Raw genomic sequence first — 20,495 nt, 5'->3', positions numbered from 1 at the left:
ACACCTGGCCACATTTTAATATTTTAGAGTGTAAAGTGTTCATTAACATAGTTGCTAAATCCTTTTATTTAAATTGTGGGATAGAACAAGAAAAATAAACGTAAATTACAGGCTATAATAAGGAAGGGATGACAGCTAGAAGAATACAGATAGAATGGGTAACGTTCGGTCTGGCAGAATAAAACGCATCTGTCTAAGTAGTCAAGGGGAATCAAGGGGAGAAAAAAGTCTAGTGCACAGAAAATGCAAAGAAGGCAGAAAAAGTCTGATTGTAACAGTGATTAGTATATATAGGAGAGAATTTAATTCTGCCTTTGATCAAAAGACAAATTCTCAGTTTAAGTTAAAAAAAATTAGACAAATCCAGCTGAACCCAGTGGCTCATGCTTATAATCCCAGCACTTTGGGAGGCCAAGGTAGGCAGATCACCTGAGGTCAGCTGGAGACCAGCCTGGCCAACAGGGCAAAACCCCGTGTCTACTAAAAATACAAAAAATTGGGTGTGATGGGGACTATGCCTGTAATCCCAGCTCCTTGAGATGCTGAGGCAGGAGAATCGCTTGAACCCGGGAGGCAGAGGTTGCAGTGAGCCGAGATCATGCCACTGCACTCCAGCCTGGGTGGCAGAGTGAGACTCCATCTTCAAAAACAAACAAAAAACTTAGACAAATCCATCAGTATTAGTCTACAAGAGACATAGATAAAACAGAAGGATAAATACGGGTTGAAATTTGAAATTTGGGGGGAAGAAAAAGGGAAAAAATTACTAACCAATTAGGGGGCAAAAATGTCAGAGTGGCAGTTTTTAATATCAGAAAGTAGACTGGAAGGCAAAGAAAGATAAGGTTTGAAGAGGGTGTTACTGTTAAAAGAAACCATGGGTCATGTGGACATGTGGACATATGTGCAGTTGACAAAATAACCTCCAACTGAAGTAGAAAGTGCGAGAATCTGTCACCCAGTGCTTGATCTGAGGAGAACCACAACGAGTTAACAGAATGTGGGTTCATTATGTGGATTAGGTCTTAAATCATTGTGGGAGTTGGCAGAGCAGTTTGTCAAAGTGTCACGAAGAGTCTGTTTACTCTCTTTTTTTTTTGAGATAGTCTTACTCTGTCACCCAGGCTGGAGTGCAGTGGTGTGATCTCAACTCACTGCAACCTACGCCTAACGAGTTCAAACAATTCTCGCTGCCTCGGCCTCCCTAGTAGCTGGGATTACAGGCGTGAACCACCACGCCTGGCTAATTTTTGTATTTTTTAGAAGAGACGGGGTTTCACCATGTTGTCGAGGCTGGTCTTGCACTCCTGACCTCAGGTAATTCTCCCACCTCGGCCTCCCAAAGTTCTGGGATTACAGGTGTGAGCCATGGTGCCAGGCCTCTGTTTGCTCTTAAGCTGCTTATAGCCAATGCCTCCCTCCTGCCCACATTTGGGCAAGCTGACAAAAAGGCCATGCCTGCCTCAGCACCGAGGTGACGTTCAAACCAGGCAAGTCCAGGCCCACCCCACGCCACAGTGGAAACCAGGGCTGATTGCTCCTACTTTCTCTCAAGCCACAGGAAACATTTCTGTCCCCAGCTCAGGGACTGCACTGCCCTCCCCGAAAGTCCTGTGATGTGACTGAAGTTTTCTTTTCATTCTCTGCTGTGTGTGTGCTCGCGTGTGTGTATGTGCATGCGTGTGTGAGTATGCACACAGTGTGTGCACGTGTGTTTGTGTGCATGGTATCCTCCACCTCAACATCTGACCTTCGATTGGGAAGGGGATTTGTCCTCCCTCTGCAGAGCAGTCACAATAGCAAGGCTGTTCCTGTTGTCTCTAGCATTCAGCTTGAAGTTGCTACAGGTCAGCCTGGCCAACAGTCAGGAAGGAAAGCTGGAAGGGAAGGGGAGGGGAGCAGAGACAAACTGGAAGGCACAATGGTCCACTAGAGCCCGGCAGGACAGACCAAAACCCACTTCTGTCTCTCACTTCCTCTGGCCTCAATAGTGCTGGTCTCCCGCTTTGGCTCTGAGGCACATGCACCTGCCCCGGACTTGGAGGAGCTACACACAGGCACCCAGTAGAGGCTGGTGTTGCTGCGGCGCTGCCCCAGTCTCTGAGTTAAGCCAGAAGGTCAACAATGTTCATGAGCTGTTAACATTTCTGGTGCCCTTCAGAGCATTAAAAAAAGCCTGCTAGTTCACATCTGCCTTCCGAGTGTTTACTGTGGGCAACGCCATGGATAGGGGTTCTAGGAAATAGTTCCAGCTTAGATGCGTTGACATAGTACAAACAAGGCCACCGCAGAATCAGGGCGAGAAATAGGAAATCAACAGTTGTCACTGGAGAGCTTAACATGTCCCTCCCAGATGCTGAAAGGAGGAGGAGGCAGGAAATAGGGTGCAGAAAATGTGTAAATGTGGACTAATAAACAGGACTTTAAAGGCAAGAAAGAAAATAGTATTTTTTGGGGGTGCTCATGACATTTACAAAAACTAACCATGTACTGTGTCACGAAAGAATACAATGATGTTGGAGATCAGAAACAAAGGGACAGCTAAAATCTTCCCATACACGTGGAAACTAAATGCATACAATAACTGACCTTTTGGTTAAAAAGGAAATTGTACAATAAAGAAAACATACAATATGTAGAACTGGCCGGGCGCGGTGGTTCATGCCTGTAATCCCAGCACTTTGGGAGGCCGAGGCGGGCAGATCATGAGGTCAGGAGATCGAGATCATCCTGGCTAACACGGTGAAACCCCATCTCCACTAAAAATACAAAAAATTAGCCTGGCCTGTTGGCGGGCTCCTGTAGTCCCAGCTACTCGGGAGGCTGAGGCAGGAGAATGGCATGAACCCGGGAGGCGGAGCTTGCAGTGAGCCGAGATTGCGCCACTGCACTACAGCCCAGGCGACAGAGCGAGACTCCGTCTCAAAAAAAAAAAAAAAAAAAGGCCGGGCTCGGTGGCTCAAGCCTGTAATCCCAGCACTTTGGGAGGCCGAGACGGACGGATCACGAGGTCAGGAGATCGAGACCATCCTGGCCTACACGGTGAAATCCCGTCTCTATTTAAAAAATACAAAAAACTAGCCGGGCGAGGTGGCGGGCGCCTGTAGTCCCAGCTACTCGGGAGGCTGAGGCAGGAGAATGGCGGGAACCCGGGAGGCGGAGCTTGCAGTGAGCTGAGATCGCGCTGCTGCACTCCCGTCTGGGCGGCAGAGCGAGACTCCGTCTCAAAAAAAAAAAAAAAAAAAAAAAAAAAAAAAAAAAAAAAAACCGGCCGGGCGCGGTGGCTCAAGCCTGTAATCCCAGCACTTTGGGAGGCCGAGACGGGCGGATCACGAGGTCAGGAGTTCGAGACCATCCTGGCTAACACGGCGAAACCCCGTCTCTACTAAAAAAATACAAAAAGATAGCCGGGCGAGGTGGCTGGTGCCTGTAGCCCCAGCTACTCGGGAGGCTGAGCCAGGAGAATGGCGTAAACCCGGGAGGCGGAGCTTGCAGTGAGCTGAGATCCGGCCACTGCACTCCAGCCTGGGCGACACAGCGAGACTCCGTCTCAAAAAAAAAAAAAAAAAAAAAAAAAAACCATAGAATGTGTAGAACTGATATAGCTAGGCTTGGGGGCTCACATGTGTAGTCCTAGCACTTCAGGAGGCCAAGGTGGGACAATTGTGTGAGTCTAGGAGTTCGAAACCAGCCTGGGCAATACCACAAAACCCCATGTCTACAAAAAAAAAAAAAAAAAAAACCTTAAAAATTAGCCTGGTATAGTACCGCATGCCTGTAGTCCCAGCCACTCCGGGGCGCAAGTGATTTTTTCTGCCTCAGCCTTCTAAGTTTGAGGCTATAGTGAGCCGTGATTGTGCCATTGCACTCCAGACTGGCTAACACAGCGAGAGCCTGTCTCAAAAATAAATAAATAGAGGAGCTGATGGACAATGGAAACGTGGTATGTCAGAATGTGTGGAACACAGTTAAATTTGTCCTTGAAGATAAATTGATAGCATTAAATAGATATATTAGAAAAAAGGCTGGGCGCAGTGGCTCACACCTGTAATCCCAGCGCTTTGGGAGGCTAAGGCGGGGGGATCACCTGAGGTCAGGAGTTTGAGACCACTCTGGCCAATATGGCAAAACCCCATCTCTACTACAAAACATTAGCCAGGCATGGTGGTGGGTGCCTGTAGTCCCAGCTGCTCAGAAGGGTGAAGCTGGAGAATTGCTTGAACCTGGGAGGCAGAGGTTGCAGCGAGCTGAGGTCACGCCACTGCACCCCAGCCTGGGTGACAGAGCGAGACCCTATCTCAAAAGGAATAAATGGGGGAAAGCCATTTCATACATGAAAATGTAAGAATCCTCATAAAGATGGTAACTGAATCTGGCAGTATTAAATAGCACATCCAATAAGATGTTTTATTCCAGAAATGCAAAAATATTTTAACACCCAAACCTTAGACACTGTAAGTTTTAGGACATTAGTGGACTAAAAAGATGAAAATCACATTCATCTATTCATCAGATACTTACTGAATGCCTCTTACGTGCTAGTAGTCTCTGTTCTGATGGCAGGGGAAAATGTACCAGGGAGCATTCTGTAGCACTTAGAACCAGTGCATGAGGCTGGGTGCAGTGGCTCACGCCTGTAATCCCAGTACTATGGAAAGCCGAGCCGGGTGATCCTGAGGTCAGGAGCTCGATCTTCAGGTGATCCTGAGGTCAGGAGTTCGAGACCAGCCTGGCCAACATGGCAAAACCCCGTCTCTACTAAAAATAGAAAAAATCAGGCTTGCGTAGTAGTGGGTACCTGTCATCCCAGCTACTTGGGAGACTGAGGCAGGAGAATCGCATGAACCTGGGAGGTGGTGGTTGCAGTGAGTTGAGACCACACCACTGCACTCCAGCCTGGGTGACAGAACGAGACTCCGTCTGAGAAACAACAACAAAAAAAGCAGTGTATGAAGCGTCCATGTCATGGACTCATGCAGACTGTGTTCTGAGGCACAAAACTTAGCACACATGACCACGTTTTTACAAAGACTCAAAATTCAGGGAGAGGGGAATGGGAGTGGTAGGGATGGGAAGATGAAGGAGGAAAAAATGAATTCATGGAAATAGAATTGTGTCAGAGGATTATATGCATTTACAAGGCATTTACTACATATTGCCAAATCTGCCTCAAGACAGGTATTATTTTTGCTTTACAATTTTTTTGTAACTGTTAAAATATATGTTACAGTGTAATCAGAATTGTTTATATAGAGAGTCTGAAAGTTCTCTTTGCCCCGTTTCTGTGTTTCAGATAGCAAAGGCATATAAAGCCATGAAAAACTGGGTATATACATGGTCTCTTATTTTGTTTTTATAGATGTCTATTGAAATCGAGACTCCTACCCAGATATCTTTAGTGGATGAAGCATCAGGAGAGGTAACTAAGTATTAAATATTGATTAAAAAAAATAGTGCTAAAATGATTATCTTTCTCTTTGATTTTGTAGTCAGATGCTCTCCCCCTCAGCTATGCCCTCAATCTTTCTCTTTGATTTTGAATGCTTATTTAACCATAAATAAAAGTCTAATAATTGAGTGGGGTTTTAGGGGCAAAAAAAATCCATTTGTGATTGTGTAACTCCATTTGGGCTGGACTCACAAAACTACCATAGACTGAGTGGCTTATACAATAGACACTTGTCGCTTAAGGTTCTAGAGACCAGAAATCCAAGATCCAGTCTCCAGCAGATTTCGTGTCTGGTGAGGGCTCATTTCCTGGTCCTTTTCTTTTCTTTTCTTTTCTTTTTTTGAGACGGAATCTCACTCTGTCACTCAGGCTGGAATGCAGTGGCATGATCTTGGCTCACTGCAACCTCCACCTCCTGGGTTCAAGCGATTCTCCTGCCTCAGCCTCTCCAGTAGCTGGGATTACAGGCGCCTGCCACCACGACCAGAGCCCAGCTAATTATTATATTTTTAGTAGAGAGGGGGTTTCACCATGTTGGCCAGACTCGTCTTGAACTCCTGACCTCAAGTGATCCACCCGCACTGGTCTCCCAAAGTGCTGGGATGACAGGCGTGAGTCACTGTGCCTGGTCACTTCCTGGTTCTTAGATGCTGTCTTTTCCCTGTGTCCTTCCAAGGTAAAGGGGCAAACGAGCTCTCCTGGGCGTCTTTTATAAGGGCACTGATGTCATTCACAAGGCTTATATGCGCAACAACTTATCACCTCTCAAAGGCCTCCTAATAAAACCACTTTGGGGGTTAGGATTTCAACGTAGGAATTTTGGGGAGGGACATGAACATTCAGTCCTGAACAGTGATGTATTTATTTCCCATGTTGTAAAGGATTGGGCATGGCTTATTTTTTGTCACATTTGTTCTGTATTACATGCTAATGATGGGAACCCTGGTGTTGCTATTACTACATGATGTTATTGTCACATTTACTGAGTTTTATAATGTTCAGAGTTTAAAATGGTGATTAATATTTTTGCAGCAAATTCATGTATATTGTACTTTTTTTCTGATTCCTTATTCAGAAAAGGGGCACTGCCAAGTGGTAAAAATTTATTTTTCGTCATTAAATTTTGAAGTAGTACTTTTGTGAATGTATGGTTTTAATAAGTAGGACTATAGACATACCCTCCCACCCCTTGTTTTTAACCTTACAGCTGGTAGGTATTTTCCTATTTTGGTTAGTATTGGTTTTGTAGCTTCATTATAGCACACTGCTTTGCCATGTTTAACTTTGAGGGTGTCTTGTGTTGTTTGAATGTGATCTGAACAGAAACTGACTTTTTCAGGTATTTCTTCTTTGGAGAAGTTCAGACAGTTGAAGTTGAGGTATTCCTCCCATCAAATTATCCTGAGGGGGGACTACAGAGCCACTTTAGGGAGGATTAAAAAGGAAAAAAAAATAAAAAAAGGGCCGGGCGTGGTGGCTTAAACCTGTAATCCCAGCACTTTGGGAGGCCGAGACGGGCGGATCACAAGGTCAGGAGATCGAGACCATCCTGGCTAACACGGTGAAACCCCGTCTCTACTAAAAAATACAAAAAACTAGGCGGGCGAGGTGGCGGGCGCCTGTAGTCCCAGCTATTCGGGAGGCTGAGGCAGGAGAATGGTGTGAACCCGGGAGGCGGAGCTTGCAGTGAGCTGAGATCTGGCCACTGCACTCCAGCTTGGGTGACAGAGCGAGACTCCGTCTCAAAAAAAAAATAATAATAAATAAAAAAAAAAAAAAAAAAAAAAAAAAGGTTAGGTGAACCTTTGTAAATGCCATCCTGGACTCTGCAAACTGCTTTTCCAAGGAATACTGTGATTGGTTTGTGGCCTTGTCACAATCAGGGATATTGGTGAAAAGCATTCCCTAAGCTGGGGGCCGACAGCAGGCAGACTTTTGAGCAGTCTTGCCCCCACTTTGATTTTTTCTGTTTTTTTTTTTTGTGTGTGTGCATTGTTTATCCAGCTCCAACCAGGGGGAGACCCATTTGAAAGGGTCTTCGAGAATGAATGGAGACTTCTGTGAGGAGTCACTGTCACCGAGCAGTGACCTGGTGTGTGCAGAGTTCTCCCCACTTACTGATGGCTGGAGAGGCAGTAGCGCCCGCAGGTCTTGCCCTTGCCAAACAGTATGATGTACAGTGTGAATCGGGACCAGGCCTCGTCCAGGCTTTAAACTTTTTTTTTTTTTGAGACTGAGCCTCACTCTGTCACCCAGGCTGGAGTGCAGTAGGGCGATCTTGGCTCACTGTAACTTCCACCTCCTGGGTTCAAGTGATTTCTCTTGTCTCAGCCTCCTGAGTAGCTGGGATTAAAGGTACCCACCACCATGCCCAGCTAATTTTTGTATTTTTAGTAGACAAAGGGTTTCACTATGTTGGCCAGACTGGTCTCGAACTCCTGACCTCAAGGGAGTTGCTCACCTCGGCTTCCCAAAGTGTTGGAATTACAGGTGTGAGCCACCGCACCTGGCTCAGGCTTTAAAAATTGTTAAATAGTGGCCGGGTGTGGTGGCGGCTCTCACCTGTAATCCCAGCACTTTGGGAGGCCAAGGCAGACATATCACTTGAGGTCAAGAGTTCAAGACTAGCCTGACGAATATGGTGAAACCCTGTCTCCACTAAAAATACAAAAAATTAGCCAGGCGTGATGGCAGGCCCCTGTAATCCCAGCTACTGGGGAGGCTGAGGCAGGAGAATTGCTTGAACCCAGGAGGCGGAGGTTGCAGTGAGCCAGGATCATGCCATTGCACTCCAGCCTGGGCGACAGAGTGAGACTCCATCTCAAAAAAAAAAAAAAAAAAAAAAAAAAATTAAATAGCTTTATTCAGATAGAAGTCAAAGTCACAGAATTGTGTATCCATCACCACAACCAATTTCAGAATATTTTCAGCACCCCAAGGGGAGAAAGCCTGTACCAATTGCAATCCCTCCCTATTCTCCTTTCCCAACCCCCTGGCAACCACTACTGTATTCAACTCTCTGTCTCCATGGGTTCACCTAATCTGAATATTTCATATGAATGGAATCGTACAACATGTGTTCATTTCATATCTGACTTCTTTCACCAGGGATGTTTTCAAGGGTCGTCCTTGTTGTAGCATGTGTCAGTTCTTTTTATGGCCAAATAATATTTCATTGTATGGCTAGACCACATTTTCCTGATTCATTCATCAGTTGATAGACATTTGAACTGGTTCCACCTTTTGACTAGTATGAAGAATGCTGCCGTGAACAGTCAGGCACACATTTTTGTGTGGCCATCGGTTTCACTTATCTTGCTTCTATAACTAGTGGTGAAATTGCTCAGTCCCATGGCAACTCTGTTGAGTGGACAGGGATTCCACTTGTTTCTAGGATTTGGGGAGTGAGGAAATTCAGGGAAAAGATACGTTGTTAAAAGGTACATAAATGTGTTCTATGAAGGAGGGCTTTGTTGAGCTAGGTCCTAATGATAACTGCTTTCCATTATGATTTTTTCTTTATTTTCTTTTTAGAAGGAAGAGATTGTCGTGACTCTCTTACCAGCTGGTCACTGCCCGGGATCAGTTATGTAAGGAGGCTCATTTATTTTGTCATTTTATTATATGTAGATACATATTGTATTTGTAGAAATACATTGTTAGGGTCTAAAATTAATAGGGGGCTGGGTGCATTGGCACATGTCTGTAATCCCAGTGCTTTGGGAGGCTGAGGCAGGAGGATTGCTTGAGTTTGGAAGTTGGAGGCTGCAGTGAGCCATGATCATTTCAGTGTACTGCAGCCGGGGTGGCAGAGTGAGAGCCCGTCTTTTTTTTTTTTAAAAAAAAACAAACAAACAAAAAAGAAAGAAAGAAATAACACATATAGTGAGATTTGATTGTTTTTCTAGCCATTTAAAACACATTTGTTCCCAGATTGAACTAGGGGGACAGGTGAGATCAGATTTGAAATATTTCTTATAAAATGGAAGTCTTCATGGCCAGGTGTGGTGGCTCACACCTGTAATCCCAGCACTTTGGGAGGCTTCGGCAGGTCAAACCCTGTCTCTACAAAAAATACAAACATTAGCCGGGTGGGGTGGCACACCCCTGTAGTCCCAGCTACTGGGGAGGCTGAGGCAGAGAATTGCTTGATCCCAGGAGGCAGAGGTTGCAGTGAGCCAAGATTGCGCCACTGCATTCCAGCCTGGGGTCAGAGCAAGACTCTTGTCTCAAAATGAAAATAAAAATAAAAATAAAAATAAATAAATGGAAATCTTCAGCAGCTGTTTCCCCAGTGACCTTGTATTTTATCATCACGTGTATTTCTCCATGAGCAAGAAGGATCTCAACATATAATTGAAAGTGCTAACATATCACAGGGAACGTCTATTAGAAACTGGGTAAGGCTGGGCGCAATGGCTCAAGCCTGTAATCCCAGCACTTTGGGAGGCCAAGACGGGCGGATCACGAGGTCAGGAGATCGAGACCATCCTGGCTAACACTGTGAAACCCCGTCTCTACTAAAAAATAGAAAAAACTAGTCGGGCGAGGTGGCGGGCGCCTGTAGTCCCAGCTACTCGGAGGCTGAGGCAGGAGAATGGCGGTAAACCCGGGAGGCGGAGCTTGCAGTGAGCTGAGATCCGGCCACTGCACTCCAGCCTGGGCTGGGCGACAGAGCGAGACTCCGTCTCAAAAAAAAAAAAAAAACTGGGTAGCATCTCCATTCTGTTATTTTCTACCCGAGGGAAGAGGTAACAGCTAAGTGCCTGGTGTGGTTCTAATTACCATGAGAGTCCATTACCATTGTATTATAATGGATATGTTTGCAGGAAGCATTTACTATGCATCTCACATGTATTTGCTTTATTGGGATTTTACATGAGACTCAGAAGTCACTGGGATATATTTCGTTTTCAGGTTTTTATTTCAGGGCAATAATGGGACTGTCTTGTACACGGGAGACTTCAGATTGGCACAAGGAGAAGTTGCTAGAATGGAGCTTCTGCACTCGGGGGGCAGGTACTTGGCCTTGTATAGGCCTTTTTTTCGTTTTGTTTTTGGTGAGACGGAGTCGTGCTTTGTCGCCCAGGCTGGAGGGTAGTAGTGCAGTCCTGGCTCACTGCAACTTCTGCCTCCAGAGTTCAAGTGATTCTCCTGTCTCAGCCTCCCAAGTAGCTGAGATAACAGGTGTGCGCCACCATGCCCGGCTAATTTTGTATTTTTAATAGAGATGGGGTTTTGCCATGTTGGCCAGGCTGGTCTTGAACTCCTGACCTCAGGTGATCTGCCCGTCTTGGCCTCCCAAAGTGCTGGGATTACAGGCATGAGCCACTGTGCCTGGCCTCTTAAACAGTTCTTGTGTGTGTGACTGAATAAAGTTTTGTTCTGGCTGGGTGTGGTGGCTCACGCCTGTAATCCCAGCACTTTGGGAGGCCGAGGTGGGTGGATCACTTGAGGCCAGAAGTTGGAGACCAGTCTGGTCAACATGGTGAAACCCCATCTCTACTAAAAAATATAAATATTAGCCAGGTGTGGTGGCGCACACCCATGATCCCAGATACTTGGGAGGCTGAGGCGGGAGAATTGCTTGAACCTGGGAGGTGGAGGAGGTGGCAGTGAGCAGACATGGTGCCACTGCACTACAGCCTGGGCAAAAGAGCGAGACTCCATCTCAAAACACAAAAAAAGTTACACATAATTTATATCACATTGGATGGCTAACATCAATTTTTTTTCTTCTTTTCAGAGTCAAAGACATCCAAAGTGTATATTTAGATACTACTTTCTGCGATCCGAGATTTTACCAAATTCCAAGTCGGGTAAGTGTGCCTGGAGGAGCAGGGTTCTCATCTGGCTGTACTAGTGTTTTTAGTAGGAAGTTTGTAGGGTGACAGGTCAGATCCCAACTGTCCCCGTAGGTGTGAGTACCTGGGAATGTTGGGAAGGAAAAGGCTCTGTGAGGCTCTCCCCATTAAATGTCTCTTTAAAATCCTGTCTAGGAGGAGTGTTTAAGTGGAATCTTAGAGCTGGTTCGAAGCTGGATCACTCGGAGCCCGTACCACGTTGTGTGGCTGAACTGCAAAGCAGCTTATGGCTATGAATATTTGTTCACCAACCTTAGTGAAGAATTAGGAGTCCAGGTATGGTGACCGTTCATTCTTTTTGTTTTTTTTTGAGAGGGAGTCTTGCTATGTCACCCAGGCTAGAGTGCAGTGACATGATCTCGGCTCACTGCAACCTGCACCTCCTGGGTTCAAGCGATTCTACTGGCTCAGCCTCCTGAGTAGCTGGGATTACAGGCATGAACCACCAAGCCTGGCTAATTTTTGTATTTTTAATAGAGATGGGGTTTTGCCATGTTGGTCAGGCTGGTCTTGAACACCTGACCTCAAGTGATCCACCTGCTTCCGCCTCCCAAAGTGCTGGGATTATAGGTGTGAGCCACTGCTCCCAGCCTGTTCATTCTTTTCTGTTGCTCCCTTCCATCCTCCCAGCTCACCTTTCTTCCTCCTCCTTGCCCCCAAATAACTGCAAACAGTGACAGATGAAAGCCGAGATCACGCCACTGCACTCCAGCCTGGGCGACAGAGCAAGACTCCGTCTCAAAAAAAAGAAATAAATTTGAACGAGGAGATACGGGAGTGGATTGTTTGCAGTACATGCTCATCTGTTGCATGTCATGTAAATGCCTTTAAGGATAGATGATCCTTGATTTTTTTTTTTTTTTTTTTTTTTTTTTTTTTTTGAGACTGTCTTGCTCTGTTGCCCAGGTTGGAGTGCAGTGGCATGGTCTCAGTTCACTGCAACCTCCACCTCCTGGGTTCAAGTGATTCTCTTGCCTCAGCCTCCCGAGTAGCTCGGATTACAGGCCTGTGCCACCACACCTGGCTAATTTTTGTATTTTTAATAGAGATGGGGCTTCACCATGTTGGCCAGGCTGGTCTTGAACAACTGACCTCAAGTGATCCACTGACCTCTGCCTTTCCCAAAGTGCTGGGAATACAGGCATGAGCCATGGCGCCTGGCCAAGGGTAGATGATTCTTGATTGTTTTTGTCTGTGTGGATTACTGCCTTATTCCCAGCATTTAGAATAAAGCTCGACACACAGTAGGTGTACAAGGAATATTAATTGAATTTCTCTTGAAGGACTGAAGGACAGTATTAACATTATTAAATGACATCCCTGAGCCGAGTCTCCATAATTTTTCATTGCCATCAGTGATGGTAGTGATCCTGGCCAGTTGGCCTTGTACCTGTTGACATCCTGGCAGAATACCAGAGTGTACTGAAATAGCCAAAAACGGCTTTTCAAGAAATAAGAGAGGGTTAATTCACTAATTGGGTGTTTTGCCCTGAATAATTAACCTTGAACAATTTATAGGAAATACATTTCAAATAATTTGCATGTACATATTATTTGCCTTAGGTTCATGTGAATAAGCTAGATATGTTTAGGAACATGCCTGACATCCTTCATCACCTCACAACGGACCGCAACACTCAGATCCATGCATGCCGGCATCCCAAGGTACGTGTGTAAGTGATTCCTCTCGTTGTTTGCGTAATCTATGAAAAAGAAGAAAGGTCAGGACGTCCATTTATAGGCTCTTCGCTTTACAAATGTAAAACCTGAGGCTGCAATCCTAAGTTGTTAGCTCAAGATCATGTAACTGCACATTACCATATTCCATGACCATACTTTTCATCATTAGTAAATAGACACACATCTTGATAGTTTTCTTTTTTTTTTATTCTTTGAGACGGAGTCTCCCTCTGTCGCCCAGGCTGGAGTGCAGTGGCGTGATCTCGGCTCACTGCACGCTCCGCCTCCCGGGTTCACACCATCCTCCTGCCTTAGCCTCCTGAGTAGCTGGGACTACAGGCGCCTGCCACCACGCCCAGCTAATTTTTTGTTATTTTTAGTAAAGACAGGGTTTCACCGTGTTAGCCAGGATGGTCTTGATCTCCTGACTTCGTGATCTGCCCACCTCAGCCTCCCAAAGTGCTGGGATCTTTATAGTTTTCTAATGGAATCTATTCATACACATTTGATAATTCAAATTTATTTGTAATGAAATCAGTAATATGTTATAGCTTATAACTTAAACATTTGTGCTATTTATGTATGTATTTATATATTTTGAGACATTCTCACTCTGTTGCCCAGATCGGAGTGCAGTGGCTCACTCTTGGCTCACTGCAGCCTCCGCCTCCTAGGTTCAAGTGATTCTCCTGCCTCAGCCTCCTATGTAGCTGGGATTATAGGCATGCACCACTAAGCCTGGCTAATTTTTGTATTTTTAGTAGAGACGAGGTTTTGCGATGTTGGCCAGGCTGGTCTTGAACTCCTGATCCCAAGTGATCTGTTCTCCTTGGCCTTCCAGAGTGTTGGGATTACAGGCGTGAGCCACTGTGTCCATCCTGTGCTGCTTATTTTTGAGACTGATGACATGAGCGTGTTTATAAATTTTTTCTTCTACATGTTTGAGATAAATATCTAGACATAACTTTTTTCACACTTTAAAATAGTTTCATGTCTTGATGGTCCTATTTCAAATAGATATTTCCAGTGTCTTTGCAAGTCACATGTCATTTGTTGTCTTTTTTTTTTTTTCTTTTTTTTTTTTTTTTTTGAGATAGAGTCTCACTATGTCACCCAGGGTGGAGTGCAGTGGCGCCACTTCGGCTCACTGCAACCTCCACCTCCCAGATTCAAGCAATTCTCTTGCCTCAGCCTCCTGAGTAGCTGAGATTAGAGGCTCCCGCCACCACACCCAGCTAATTTTTGTATTTTTAGTAGAGACAGAGTTTCACCATGTTGGCCAGGCTGGTCTCAAACTCCTAACCTCGTGACTACCCACCTTAGCCTCCCAAAGTGTGGGATTACAGGCATGAGCCACCACGCCTGGCCTCATTTGTTTTCTAATGCCAACACAAAACATCCTTCTCTTGTCAAACACTGAGTACAAGACTTTCATTTTGAATTTGCTTTAAAAAATGTTGTTTCAATTAAAATTATTAAGGCTAATTAGTGATCTTTAAATGTAGTGGTTTGAGTGATCATTATTTTTCTCTAAATTTTAAAATACCTTAGCATTAAATCCTGTATAATTTTTTAAGTAAACATTGCATTTATTCATTTGGATCACTATTGTGGTAGTACTAATGGTTCCATCAGCCAAAAGCCTAAAGTTGCTTAGCCCTTATGATAAAGCATAATTTCAAATGAGAGAATTCTGATCCACAGCATGGAATGTTTTCCTTTAGGCCACTGTGAAAGCTGCAGTGTAAATTATTTTTGCTGATTGATAAGCTGCATATTCTGTGTTGCATTTAGGGATTTATTTCTTCATTTTGCGTGCGTATGCTCATATAAATACACATAAATATTCACATATACACACACGTCCCGTGGATTCTTAGATGGATAAAAATGCATATATAAAACAAACCAGCCGGGTGCAGTGGCTCAGCTCATGCCTGTAATCCTAGCACTTTGAGAGGCCGAGACGTGTGGATCACTTGAGGTCAGGAGTTCGAAACCAGCCTGGCCAGCGTGGCAAAACCCTGTCTCTACTAAAAATACAAAAATTAGCCGGGCATGGTGGCGCGTGCCTGTAGCCCTAGCTGCTAGGGAGGCTGAGGCATAAGAATCGCTTGAACCTGGGAGTTGGAGGTTGCAGTGAGCCAAGATGGCACCACTGCCCTCCAGCCTGGGTGACAGAGCAAGACTGCCTCAAAAAAAACTAACAAACAACCCCCCCCCCCCCAAAAAAAAAAATCCATAAACTTAGGCAGAGCATAGTGGCTCACACCTGTAATCCCAGCACTTTGGGAGGCCAAGGCAGGCAGATCACTTGAGTCTAGGAGTTCAAGACCAGCCTGGGCAACGTGGTGAAACCCCGTCTCTACAAAAAATACAAAAAAAAAAAAAAAAAAAAGAAAAAAAGCTGGGTTGGTGGTGCATGCCGGTATCCCAGATACTTAGGAAGCTGAGGTGGGAGAATTGCTTGAGTCTGGGAGGTGGAGGTTGCACTGAGCCGAGATTATGCCACTGCACCCCAGCCTAGGTGACAGAGTGAAACCCCGTCTCAAGTAAATAAATAAAACATAAACCTTTTTGTCCCTTTTTCTGTTGGACTCATAGTATTGGGCCCCTTGCCCCATAAATCTTTTAATTGGCAAATTTCTTTTTGCTGTGAATTTTCTCATATCCCAGAAAGTAGCTTAATTAGTAATTTCTTTACTGTCAGGGTTACTTTCCTTAAGATGCTATTTCTATCTGCTTAAAAGATTTTTTTAGGTCACATACCCTTTAAGAACCCTAACAGGTAAGTCCAGAGCTCGTAGAGTCCAGTCTTAACTCTCATGTGCAGCTTCCTAAGAAACAGTACCAAAGGCACCCAAAGAAATCTGAGTGAGATGGAATGTTAATGGTTTGGAAGGTTCTGGATTTAAAAATAATGCCTTTGGAAAAGTTGTCCCATTATTTTTCAACCGTTTGAAAACACTTGTATCTGTTAGTTTTTTCCCTCCAAATTGATTTTGAAAACTTTTTAATTTGAATTAATGAATTTATTTTAGACAGACTTGCTCTGTCACCCAGGCTGGAGTGCAGTTGTGCATTCATGGCTCACTGTAGCCTCGACCCCCGCCCAGGCTCAAGTGGTCTTCCTGCCTCAGCCTCCTGAATAGCTAGGACTGCGGGTGTGTACCACCCACCTGGCTAATTTTTAAATTTTTTTGTAGAGACAGAATCCCACTATATTGTCCAGGCTGAAATCTTTTTATTATTAAAAAAAAAATTTTTTTTTTGAGATGGAGGTTCACTCTGTTGCCAGGCGCAACAGAGTGCAACGGAGTGCAGTGGCGCAATGTGGGCTCACTGCAACCTCCACCTCCCGGGTTCAAGCGATTCTCCCACCTCAGCCTCCCAAGTAGCTGGGATTACAGGCATGTGCCACCATGCCTGGTTAATTTTGTATTTTTAGTAGAGATGGGGTTTCACCATGTTGGTCAGGCTGTTCTCAAACTCCTGACCTCAAGTGATCCACTTGCCTCGGCCTCCCAGAGTGCTAGGATTACAGGCATGAGCCACTGCACCCAGCCCTGAAAACTTTTTAAACAGTAAAGTTGTAAGCCTGGTACAAGGGTCTGGGCCCAGTGTCTCTCGCCTGTAATTCCAGCAGTTTAAGAGGCCAAGGCGGGCAGATCTCTTGAGGTCAGGAGTTCGAGACCAGCCCAGCCAACATGGTGAAACCCTGTAACTAAAAATAGAAAATTTAGCTGGGTATGGTGCTGTGTGCCTATAATTTCAGCTACTTGGGAGGATGAGACATGAGAATTGCTTAAACCCAGGAGGCAGAGGTTTTAGTGAGCTGAGATGGCACCACCCCTCTCCAACGTGAGCAAAGCGAGACTCTGTCTTAAAAAAAAAAAGACTGATACAAGGAACACCATACACCCTTGGTTTGGATTTACTGGGTTGTCAACACTTTGCACCTCTCTTCCTCCATCTCTGTATATATAACCAGCTCCCCACTCCAAACCACTTGAGAGTAAAGTTACAGACTCCATGGTACGTCACCTCGAATCCTTCAGCCTGTGGCTCTTGAGAAGAACGTTCTCCTGTGTAACCACAATACAATTCCCTTCCTCAGGACATTTCGTGTTGATACGGTCCTATTAGCTGTTACACAGTCCATGTTCAGATGTCCCCAGTTCTTCCCATGGTGTCCTTTATAGCTTGTGGAAATAGGAGAACACGGGCATCCAGGATTTATCCGAGGGTCATGCATTGTGTTCAGTCAGGCCTAAAGGGTCTCCTTTGATATAGATGGTTTGTCCAGCCTTTTGCGTCTTTGTCTTCACGTTGGTGGTTTTGAAGAGTCCAGCCCAGTTGTTTTGCAGACTATTCCCCCATTTGGAATTATCTGATTGTTTCTTCATGTCTACATTTTTTTTTTTTTTTTTTTTAATGTCTGGAAACTTTTCTACTTTTGTTTTTGAGACTGCCCACAACAGATCTGTAGAAAATGTAGAACTGTTTTTCTATGCTTTTTATCTTTTTTAGGCAGAGGAATATTTTCAGTGGAGCAAATTACCCTGTGGAATTACTTCCAGAAATAGAATTCCACTCCACATAATCAGTATTAAGCCATCCACCATGTGGTTTGGAGAAAGAAGCAGAAAAACAAATGTAATTGTGAGGTAAGAAAGCAATGTCATAGGTCTTCTGAGAGACACTTTGAGTAAATTGTCTGATTTAATTTCATTTAAGTGCAGTCTAGCCTAAGCCCAAGAATATAACTATATATTATAATTAATTTCTTAAATTTAAACTTTATTTAAACGGAGGGGATGCTGCTTCCAAACCAGTTACACACCCATCAGCTAGTGTATCCTGAGGTTCCCTCTGGGTAGGTTGGTGAGATGGTTGGAGACTGAAGGCATCTGAGTGCTTGGCTAAGAGTAAGAAACTGATGTCATACAGAACAGAACCCTTGGTGGAGTAGTGACCATAATGATCACAATATTTTAGCAACATTTCCTTAACTTTGGTTGTTTAGAATATCTGCAACAGGTCCTTCCCCCTCCTTCCCCTCCTCCCCCTCCTCCCCTCCCTCCCTTTCTCCCCTCCCTCCCTTTCTTCCCTCCCTCCCTCCCTCCTCTCCCTCCCCTTCTCCCCTCCCTCCCCTCCCTCCCCTTCTCCCCTCCCTCCCCTCCCTCCCCTTCTCTCCTCCCTCCTTCCCCTCCCTCCCCTTCTCCCCTCCCTCCCTCCCCTTCTCCCCTCCCTCCCTCCCCTTCTCCCCTCCCTCCCTCCCCTTCTCCCCTCCCTCCCTCCTTCCCTCCCATCTGAGTGCTTGGCTAAGAGGAAGAAACTGATGTCATAGAGAACAGAACCCTTGGTGGAGTAGAGGAGTGACTGTAATGATCTTAATATTTTAGCAACATTTCCTTAACTTTGGCTGTTCAGAATATCTGCAACAGGTTCCTTCCTTCCTCCCTCCCTCCCTCCCTCCCTCCCTTCTCTCTCTCTCTTTTTTTTTTTTGGAGACAGAATCTCACTCTGTCATCCAGGCTGGAGTGAAGTGGTGTGATCTCAGCTCACTGCAGCCGCTGCCTCCCGGTTCAAGTGATTCTCCTGCCTCAACCTCACTAGCAGCTGGATTACACACATGTGCTACCACCATGCCCAGCTAACTTTTTGTATTTTCGGTAGAGACAAGAGTTTCACCATGTTGGCTAGGCTGGTCTCAAACTCCTGAGCTCAGGCAATCTGCGTGCCTCGGCCTCCCAAAGTGCTGGGATTATAGGTGTGAGCCACCACACGCGGTCTACAACAGGTTTCCACTTCTGGAAAAAGTTCCCTGCTATCCCAAGAAGAAATTCCTGATTTAGGGTGATTTCAGGACACGTGCTGCTGAGGCAAGCCCATTAGGGTAGTTTCATGCTAGAACAGCCTAAATGAGAAGGGCCAGCTTCGCTTAGTTCTAGTTTTGCACAGTCATCTTTTTATTTTGTGTTTTCATTTCCCTTTAGGACTGGAGAGAGTTCATACAGAGCTTGTTTTTCTTTTCACTCCTCGTACAGTGAGGTAAGAGGATCCCATGTACTCATAACCCTTATTGCTCAGTGTTCTGCAGCCTTGGTAGTTGACAGTAGTCCCCTGACTCTCAGAAGCATCTCTGTTTCTACCTAAGTTTCATTTCCTTTTAGTTTTTTTTTTTTCTAAATGCATTTGATCTTCATTATTCATGGATTTTTTTTTTGTCTTTTTTCTTTTTTTTGGTTGAGACAGTGTTTAACTCTGTTGCCCAGGTTGGGGTGCAGTTGTGTGTTCTTGGCTCACTGCAACCTCTGCCTCCTGGGTTCAGGTGATTCTCCTGCCTCAGCCTCCTGAGTAGCTGGGACTACAGGTGCCCACCACTATGCCCAGCTAAAATTTTTGTATTCTTAGCAGAGACAGGGTTTTACCATGTTGACCAGGCTGGTTTTGAACTCCTGATATCAGGTAACCTGCCTGCCTTGGCCTCGCAAAGTGCTGGGTTGCATGTGTAAGCCACTGTGCCTGGCCTCATGGATTCTATTTTATGTGTTGGCCTACTCACTGAAACTGACCTGTAACTGCAGTATCAATATGTACAGTGCTTTTGTGATCATTTGTGGACTTGTGGAGAGTGGTGAAAAATTTGAGTCACCTGATGTGCACATTCTCAGCTCAGGTAGAACAAGGCAACGCTCTGCCTTCTTTCAGCTCTTGTTCTGTCAACAAGTGTATCAGTCTGTTCTCCTGCTGCTCTAAGGACATGCCCGAGACTGGGTAATTTAGAAAGGAAAGAGGTTTAATTGATTCACAGTTCTGCAGGGCCGGGGGAGGCCTCAGGAAATTTACAATCATAGCAAACACATCCTTCTTCACTTGGTGGCAGCAAGAAGTGCAGAGTGAAGGTGGGGGAAAGCCCCTTATAAAACCATCCGATCTCATGAGAACTATCATTAGAACAGTATGGAGGTAGCCACCTCCGTGATTCAATTGCCTCCCACTGGTCCGTCCCACAACACATGGGGATGGAAACTACAGTTCGAGATGAGATTTGGGTAGGTACACATCCAAACCATATCAAAAAGTGTCCTTTTTGCCATCTATTCAGTGCCATGTTTTTCATGTTTTTGTGCTTTTTTTGTTGGTGATCTTATTTAAAATGGTGACCAATCATAGTACTGAAGTCCCATCCAGTGTTCCTAAGCACGGGAAGACTGTAACATGGCTTCTAGAGAAAATATGTATGTTAGATAGGCATGAGTTATAGGGCTACTGGCCATGAGTTCAGTGTTAATGCATCAAAGTATCTATTAAATGAGGTGTCTTTCAACAGAAACACACATAAAACAAGCTTATATATTAATTGGCTGATGAAAACGATGTCACCAAAGGATGGCAGGAACCCTGTATTTCCCCTAGCAGCAATGGTTCAGTATTTGCTAATTCAGCATTTATGGTGACTTTATAGAATATAACTACTGCAAATAAAGAGAATTGGC

At 45.0% G+C, this 20,495-nt stretch overlaps 1 protein-coding gene across 5 annotated transcripts in view; it reads left to right on the top strand.

The window, feature by feature from the left end:
- Window positions 1–20,495, top strand: part of DCLRE1C (DNA cross-link repair 1C) — a 47,812-nt gene that overhangs the window by 9,460 nt on the left and 17,857 nt on the right. For 3 of the 5 annotated variants that reach the window (XM_030940015.1, XM_030940018.1, XM_030940017.1), the window contains 8 exons: window positions 5,360–5,419; window positions 8,984–9,039; window positions 10,367–10,468; window positions 11,196–11,268; window positions 11,449–11,589; window positions 12,877–12,978; window positions 17,524–17,660; window positions 18,993–19,047. In XM_030940015.1, the coding sequence (XP_030795875.1) occupies window positions 5,360–5,419; window positions 8,984–9,039; window positions 10,367–10,468; window positions 11,196–11,268; window positions 11,449–11,589; window positions 12,877–12,978; window positions 17,524–17,660; window positions 18,993–19,047 (726 nt within the window). The remainder of the gene's footprint in view (window positions 1–5,359; window positions 5,420–8,983; window positions 9,040–10,366; window positions 10,469–11,195; window positions 11,269–11,448; window positions 11,590–12,876; window positions 12,979–17,523; window positions 17,661–18,992; window positions 19,048–20,495) is intronic. The other 2 variants (XM_030940016.1, XM_030940019.1) reach the window with 1 other exon arrangement.

Source organism: Rhinopithecus roxellana, chromosome 11 (assembly GCF_007565055.1).
Source record: "Rhinopithecus roxellana isolate Shanxi Qingling chromosome 11, ASM756505v1, whole genome shotgun sequence".
NCBI lineage: Eukaryota > Metazoa > Chordata > Mammalia > Primates > Cercopithecidae > Rhinopithecus > Rhinopithecus roxellana.
The sequence above is the reverse complement of the archived record's forward strand: the minus strand, read 5'-3'. Positions and strand labels throughout refer to the sequence as shown.